At 42.6% G+C, this 8,519-nt stretch overlaps 1 protein-coding gene across 1 annotated transcript in view; it reads left to right on the top strand.

The window, feature by feature from the left end:
* The first annotated feature begins 731 nt into the window (after window positions 1-731).
* Window positions 732-8,519, top strand: part of cwf19l2 (CWF19 like cell cycle control factor 2) — a 28,220-nt gene continuing 20,432 nt past the window's right edge. Inside the window, exons 1-9 of the mRNA XM_015951688.3 lie at window positions 732-880; window positions 1,750-1,860; window positions 3,554-3,667; window positions 3,896-4,009; window positions 4,173-4,292; window positions 4,540-4,633; window positions 7,259-7,374; window positions 7,577-8,036; window positions 8,209-8,407. Of these exons, the coding sequence (XP_015807174.1) occupies window positions 788-880; window positions 1,750-1,860; window positions 3,554-3,667; window positions 3,896-4,009; window positions 4,173-4,292; window positions 4,540-4,633; window positions 7,259-7,374; window positions 7,577-8,036; window positions 8,209-8,407 (1,421 nt within the window). The 5' untranslated portion in view covers window positions 732-787. The remainder of the gene's footprint in view (window positions 881-1,749; window positions 1,861-3,553; window positions 3,668-3,895; window positions 4,010-4,172; window positions 4,293-4,539; window positions 4,634-7,258; window positions 7,375-7,576; window positions 8,037-8,208; window positions 8,408-8,519) is intronic.

Here is an 8,519-nt window from a genome sequence, read left to right as displayed (position 1 = left end):
CGGATTGCCGGACAACTCCCTCTACCTCCTGAGCTACTGCTGTCCCAATGTTTCAGTTCAGCACATAGACATCACATCAAAGTCAAATAGAGGAGAATAAGTATTTGACACATCAGCATTTTTATCAGTAATGGTTTTTCTAAGTGGGCTATTGACACAAACTTTCCACCACATGTCAACATCACCTCAAGTATTTAATTCATGCAAAGACATCTAAACATTTAAGTCAATTAATTGATTTATGTGTAATAAAGTGAAAAGACACAGGCAAAATGTATTAAACACAATGTGCCAAATGCCCAGTGTGGATTATAGCAGGTTGTAATCACTTATGAACACAATTTTACAGCTGCATGTTATCTTTTTTTGCTAAGCAGCTTTACACACATACACACACACACACACACACACACACACACACACACTAAATAAAGAAAATCTCACTCCAAGACTTTTTTTTAACAGAGGTGACCGTTAAATTTTTTTAGAACATTATATATATATATATATATATATATATATATATATATATAGAGAGAGAGAGAGAGAGAGAGAGAGAGAGAGAGAGATAGATAGATAGATAGATAGATAGATATATTAGTTGTGTTTATAATATTTTATAAGTAAATATATTATTTAAGTTCTATAAGAAAATATATATATTTTTTTTCATATTATTTAAATTGATGCGCCTGTCCTTGGTCCTTTTGCACTATGAGCCACAAGTCCTCAGTTGACGTAAACTGCGTTGCTTTACGACAGTTGACAAAACATTCACGACGGTGTCATGGCGACGTATGGTGTTAGTTTTGAGAGTTCGAGCAGCATCGACGAAAAGAAAGAGAAAAAGAGGCAGTCGCGAGAAGAGGTGCTAGAAAAGGTACGCGTTTGCTTTGGAAAAGCAAGATTCACGTGTAACAAAAGGCTATTTCGTTGTGTTAGTTACGGTTTAAATCGTACCCCGAGTTTCTGAGTATAAGCTAACACGCTAAGAAGGCTAACAGCTAGCATTTTAACGTTTGGGTACATCATATCTGTATATCATTCTGCTGATGTGTACTACCTTGAAGATGTATCCGGACAGGAAATTACGAGTCAAACACTGACTCGGACAGATAGCAGAGCTGCCTTTAATTTGTGTTGTATTTGTCTCAGTTATTTACCATGCCCAGTGAGTGTTTGGATTAGAGCAGGTTGTCAGCACTTATGTACACAATTTTACAGTTGCATGTTATCTGTTTCTGCTAAGCAGCTACACACACACACACACACACACACACACACACACACACACACACACACACACACACACACACACACACACACACACACTATCTATTTAGCTCACCTGTGTCTGAATTGACCAAAGTCATAATGGTGGCTGGATCTGATTTATGAAGCTAAGTTTTAAAGAGGAAATGGCTCAGTGTGGTTTAGGAGCTCAGTGTTGTCAACTTGTCTTTTCAAACGATCTTCTCCTTTACACCTCACCTTTTAGAGTAGAGGAGGTAGATGTCAACAAAATAGAAACTGCTTAACTGAATCTTTGTTTTCTTGGTTTACATGTTTTATCATTAATGTCAGACCAGCAGATCTTCCAGAAATACATTTTTACATCTCTGGGAATGTGGAGGAGAAAATGAGAAGGGAGACATAAATTGGACACGTAAATTGGTCCTCTGATGCAATCTAAATGTATGTGTAATAGTAATATTTTGTTTCTGTTCATATTTCTATGCGGGCCAACAGGCAAAGCAGCAATATGAGAAGGAGGAGAGGAGGAAGGAGCTGAAGAGGCTGAGAGGAGAAGATACTTGGATTCTCCCTGAAGTCAACCAGAGGCTGCAGCAGATAGAGGAGGTAAGTAGGGGTGGGTGCAATTAATCGATGTGGCGATGCATCTAAAAGCTTAACATGTTGTTTCGGCATCGATTAATGAACGTCAATGCTTAAAAAAACATAACATCAAAGTTTTGTTGCGAAGCCGGTACTTAAAAAAAAAAACGTAACCGGAGCCTTAACGCGCGCCGCCCGGACTGTTTAGTGAGTGGCACTAACTCTTTGACCTCTTTCTCCATCTTGGAGACTGTCTCCAAACTACCGAAGAACTCAGAGAAGGCGAGGAGCATTACAAAAGCAATAGCTACTGTAATCGCGACGGATCTACACCCGTATTCAGCAGTAAACAACAGGGGGTTTCGGTTAGTGGTGCGCACCATGGAGCCGCGCTACAAACTTCCTCACCAAAAACACTTTGCAGAAAAAGAAGCCCCCCACCTCTACAAGGAAACCAAAGCAAGCGTTCTGGAGTCCATGAAGAAGGCAACCGGGATAGCGCTCACATGCGATGCGTGGACATCGGTTGCCACCAAATCCTTCGTTACTGTAACGGCGCATTTTGTTCTTGCGTCGGACAAGAACGGGTGGAAGTTGGTGAGTCACGTTCTTCAAACTCGAGAGATGAGTGAGAGTCAAAGTAGCACAATGTTGACATTTGCCCATCTCACACAACAGGAGGATGTAGGGGAACAAGAGGGAGGAGAGGGAGTATGAGTGTCACTCTGCTCTATTTTATGTTGTTTATGTTGTTTATGTTGTTTATGTGCTTAGCAGACGCTTTTACCCAAAGCGACTTACAATTTATTTTTTTTAACCTATAGGGCATGTTGTGATTTTGTTGTGTTCGCCTCACTGTACTGAAGCTCCAGGCTGAATATATGTTCAGTTGAATTATGCACTTTTGTTCTGAAAAAATACAACATATTACCTTCAAATATAGCAGGTTTTTTCTGTTACCTATATTCCAGACTGAATAAGCTGAATTTATTTATTTGATCTGTATGGCAGCTTTTTTTGTAATGTTATCATATGCCAGACTCATAAGTTTCCATTAAATAAATTTGATGGAAGTAAAAATCTTGTTTACTTGAATTAATTACCTCATTAAATCCAGGGCTTGCCTGTTTTCAGTGTTTCCCAACAATGGAGGGGACACTAGTGTAAGTAAAGCTTTCCCTGATCGAAGTTAAGTTGGTCAAAGTGCAAATATTTACACGTCATACAGTCATAAAATAAGAATTTGTCTTTGAAAAATAGTTAAATGTTAAAAAAATGTATTTACTTACAGAGAGTAGTTTTAGAGGAACTGAATTAATTGATAGGTTAATTATTTACAAATGTAGATAAAGAAGAAGACAATCTTGTATGAAAAAAGCATTAAAAATGTCAATAATCGAAGAATCGTGGCACCAGTAATCGAATCGAACCAAAAATCATTATAATCGAAGCATCGAAGCTCCCATAATCTAAATCGAATCGAACGGTGAAGTACCCTTTTTGGAACACCCCCAGAGGTAAATGTCACATTGCTTTTAATTCAACAATGAAAAGCATCGCTATTGCTGTGCATGGAAAAAACACAACTTCTTGTTTCCAAAAGATGGTTACTTCCCTATCATTGCAAATGACAACTAATTAGGAATGCACTGAACACAGTCAGCAACATAAAAATAAGTTAATGTTAGTAATCCAATGTACCAACATCACTCAACAGGAGGGATCTGGAAAGAGCAAAAAGAAGAAAGAGAAGAAATCTAAGAAGAAAAAGAAGAAAGCCAAGAAGGAGAAGGTGGCAGAAGTAGGAAAGGGCTCAAGTGACAGTTCACAGGTAGACTGTTCCCAATTTCACTTTCACATTTAAACAAGGGCTGGTCAGTGAGTACACCTACACCTGAAGAAATGTAATAATTAGTCTAATTAGTATAGATTTTTTTTCTTTTTTTTAGCCAGCTTTTCACGTTGCAATTTACAGAATTTCTTAAATGTTAAGTCAAAATTTTTGACTGAGCATCGGAGACTGGTGGCTCTTTCTGACATGAATTTTGTTCTGCATTAGGAGTCAGAAGAGGAGTGGGTTGAGGCTCAGCCTCAGAAACGGTCTAAACCCTGGCAAGTTACCGAGCCGTCCAAGACTTCAGAAAGCAGCTCCAGCCCAGCCCAGAATGTTCAGGTGAGTTTAGTTCTGTGCCCCACAAACTCTAAACCCCCTCACAGTGTGGTGAGTTGTCTGGTCTAAATCAGCACACATGGAACCATTTTCCTATTGTTTTCATAGTTTGCAGATCTGCAATTGTTCAAGCCTGCTTCTCCTTGAATGTTTGTCTCTGTTGTAGAGAGACGAATGGATGACTTTTGATTTCCTGGCCATGAGAACCACGTCCACTGCAGAGAGACGAGCTGAGAAAGACCAGCAGAAAGAGGCAGAGAGAGCCAAGGCCCAGGCTATTGAACAGGTGTGTGTGTGTGTGTGTGTGTGTGTGTGTGTGTGTGTGTGTGTGAGAGAGAGAGAGAGTTTAACATACACTACTTTATAGAAACAATGAGAAGAGGAATGATTAAGTTTTTGAGCAGATTAATTTAATAAAATATGATAAAAAGCTGTTGTGGACAGCCCTGCCCTCCGGCTGGTTTAATTTTTCTCCATGTCTTCCAGATGTTTTGTGTTGTTGATCAGATTTATTAAGGATGTGGTTTTCACAGGCTGGTCTGCACAAACTGGAGCTTAACCCTTACTGGAAAGATGGAGGAACTGGTTTGCCTCCAGAGGAGAATGTTCAAACTGCGGTTAAAAAAGGTAAAAAAAAATCATTAATCACAACAAGCATTTATGAATATAAAGGAAAACGTAGGGCTTTCATTTCTTTTTAAACCATTTTATTTATTTCAGAGATTTTATTTGATCATTTTTCAAAAGGCTAATCTTATAAGCTCCTGGCAGAGTCTCCTGTCAGAAGGAGCTTCAAATCCCACCTCCGACAGAACTTCCAAAACGTTCAGGGGGAGGCGGGGGCCATTGAGTCTGATTGGACCCTGTTCCGTGCCTCCATTGTTGAGGCGGCCGACCGGAACTGTGGTCACAGGATCGTCGGTGCCTGTCGTGGTGGCAACCCCCAAACCCACTGGTGGACACCGGCGGTTAGGGATTCTGTCAAGCTGAAGAAAGAGTCCTATCAGGTCTTCTTGGCCTGTGGGACTCCAGAGGCAGCTGACGGGTACCGGCAGTCCAAGCGGAATGCGGCTCGGGTGGTCGCCAAGGCAAAAACCCGGGCATGGGAGGAGTTCGGTGAGGCCATGGAGCAAGACTTCCGTACGGCTTTGAGGAGATTCTGTTCCACCATCCGGCGCCTCAGGGGGGGAAAGCAGTGCGCTACCAACACTATCCATAGTGGGGACGGTGTGCTGCTGACCTCTACTCAGGACATTGTGGATCGGTGGGCAGAATACTTCGAAGACCTCCTCAATCCCACCGACACGTCTTCCAGTGAGGAAGCAGAGTCTGGGGACTTTGGGTTGGCCTCAAATCTCTGGTGCTGAGGTCACGGAGGTGGTTAAAAAGTTCCTGTGTGGCAAGACTCCAGGGGTGGATGAGATCTGCCCGGAGTTCCTTAAGGCTCTGGGTGTTGTGGGGCTGTGTTGGCTGACGCGGCTCCGCAATATCGCGTGGACATCGGGGGCAGGGTGTGTTCCAACTACAGGGGGATCACACTCCTGAGCCTCCCTGGTAAGGTCTATTCAGGGGTTCTGGAGAGGAGGGTCCGTCGGATTGTTGAACCTCAGATTCAGGAGGAGCAATGAGGTTTTCGTCCTGGCCGTGGAACACTGGACCAGCTCTAAACCCTTGGAGGATATGTGGGAATTTCACCAACCAGTCTATATGTGTTTTTGGATTTGGAGAAGGCGTTTGACCGCGTCTCTCAGGGGGTCCTGTGGGGGGTACTCTGGGAGTATGATGTACCAGGCCCTCTGATACGGGCTGTTAGGTCCCTGTATGACCGGTGTAGAGCTTGGTCCGCATTGCCGGCAGTAAGTCGGGCTCGTTCCTAGTGAGAGTTGGACTCCGCCAAGGCTGCCCTTTGTCACCAATTCTGTTCATAACCTTTATGGACAGGATTTGTAGGCGCAGCCAAGGTTTAGAGGGCATCCGTTTTGGTGACCTGAGGATCAGGTCTCTGCTTTTTGCAGATGATGTGGTCCTGTTGGCTTCATCAGAACGTGATCTTCAGCTTTCGCTGCAGCAGTTCGCAGCTGAGTGTGAAGCAGCTGGGATGAGAATCAGCTCCTCTAAATCTGAGACCATGGTCTTGATTCAGAAACGGGTAGAATGTCTTCTCCGGGTCAGGGATGAGGTCCTGCCCCAAGTGGAGGAGTTTAAGTATCTCAGGGTCTTGTTCACGAGTGAGGGAAAACTGGAGCATGAGATCGATAGGTGGATTGGTGCTGCATCTGCAGTGATGTGGGTGTTGTACCGGTCTGTCATGGTGAAGAGAGAGCTGAGTCAGAAGGCGAAGCTTTCGATTTACCGGTCGATCTACGTTCCTACCCTCACCTATGGTCATGAGCTTTGGGTAGTGACTGAAAGAAGATCGCAGATACAAGCGGCAGAAATGAGTTTTCTCCGAAGAGTGGCTGGGGAGAGGGAAGTCTGGGCCTCTCGCCTTAGGCTACTGCCTCCGCGACCCGACTTCGGATAAGCGGATGAAAATGGATGGATGGTTGGATAATCTTATAAGCTCCTACAGTATTTTACTTTATTTACCTTGTGGCCCAAAGTGAGATAAAATACAACAAACAGGTGTGTTTTTCGTGTCATTTGCACTTTGGTTGTTGCATTTAGTTTCTAGGTGTTGGTGATTATCCGCTAAACATCTTTAAGGTTAAACCTGTGTGGATATGAAGATACTTTTAAAAAATATTCACTCGTCTTTGACCACGAAGGTTTTGGTAAAGACGTTTGTCAAGTTTTATCATGATTCTGTCCTTTTGCTTAAAAAATTAAATTATCGGACCTAGATTTTTTTATTTTTTTGCGTCCTACTCGTGTCTTAACCTGGATTTTATTTTTCCTTTGCCTTTTTCACCCGGGTTAAGCTTGTCCTTTTGGGTAATATGTCCAGGATTTGATGGCTTTGATGTCACCTAATTTCTCTGCTTTCTTAAATAACAACATATTCAGTTTATTCATTAACTGGAAAAATTAAGAACTTGCTAATGTGATGTATTTATTACTCCTATGTTTTATTTAAGTTCTAACATTATGCGGGTTTTAACCTCTTCTCTTCACTTTCAGTTAAATATTTAGCTGTTGGAAAGCATCCAGTGGCTTAAGTCCTCCCCCTGTTGCGAAATAGAAGAGGATATATTGTTTATTCATTGTTTCTGTGTGATATGTATATATTTTTTAATTTGTGGGTTCTTGCAGGTCCTGTAGTGAATGATGGTGGTCTGAGCTGGCTGAGAAAGAACTATCAGAGGATGAAAGAGCAGGCTGAGAGAGAACAACGCAGTCTGAGTGATGTTGTAGCTGAGAGATACGGGGTGAGAACTCATCCAGCCTTCGCTCAGTTTAGTACATGGTGCAACAGCCACCTTAAGATGAACGTAAACTAGTGAAATTTGGAAAGTGATTGAAGAAAATTGGCACTTTTGTGTCTAAAAAAGTGAAAGATGAGCTGGATTTTTTGTATTTTGGGTTTCTACCACTAAACCTTCATCATGTCTCCTGTTTTCTGTTTTACAGTCAATGGAGGAATTTCAGAAGAGACTTGCTGAAGCTGAGGAAGCCGTTTATGGTCGGAGTAGAGGAGGCAGAGAGTGTTCAGGGAGAGATGGATGGAGGAAAGGAGAGGAAGAGGGTCGGGAGCGATGGAGGAGAAAAGAAGAAGATAGACGGTGGAGAAAAGAGGAAAGAGAGTTGTCACCCCGAGATGACAAGCAGCGCTGTGGTGGGAGGGGAGTGGAGAAGGAGAGGGAAAGAGACGGGGATAGGGAAAAGGGCAGAGACAGGGATATAGAAAGGGAGAGGAGTGGAAGAAAAGACAGGAACAGGGAGAAAGAAAGGGATAGATACAGGGATAAAGATAAGTTGACTGCATCATCATCATCATCATCTGGACAGAGCTGGAGTCAGCGTTCCCTCTCTCTTGGTTCTCTAAAAGGCCGCTTCCTCAAACCCTCAGATGAAGAAGACAGAGCTGAAGGTGAGTTCAGATACCTTTAGATCTTTTTATTAGTTAAATAAACACAACTTTAAGTTTATTTGGATGGTTTTTAGATTTAATGTTTATAAGAAGCAATAGGTAAATACACCTGATCAGTTTTAAATGATGGATGTGTGTGTGTGTGTGTGTGTGTGTGTGTGTGTGTGTGTAGGCCCTCAGCGTCCCCCCCCAGCACAGTCATCCACAGGATTTCTGAAGCCCAGTTCAGATGACGAAGGCTCCGCCCAAAAGTCCTGGAAGAAAAGCAGCACTTCTGTTCTTGAAACCAACAGGCTGGGAGAAAAGCCGAAGGAAAGCCAGAAACATCCAGAGAATCCAGTAACTGCTGCTCAACTCATTGCACCATCCAGGTGTGAAACTTTTTGTTTTGTTGCCATGAAAACACGCCTTCCTAACCAAATATGTCAAAGATGGTTCTGATTTGATTTGGTAATGAGGTCCATTAAAAACCTCAGTGACTCC

This window comes from Nothobranchius furzeri, chromosome 13 (assembly GCF_043380555.1).
Source record: "Nothobranchius furzeri strain GRZ-AD chromosome 13, NfurGRZ-RIMD1, whole genome shotgun sequence".
NCBI lineage: Eukaryota > Metazoa > Chordata > Actinopteri > Cyprinodontiformes > Nothobranchiidae > Nothobranchius > Nothobranchius furzeri.
This window is presented reverse-complemented; position numbering and strand designations above follow the sequence as displayed.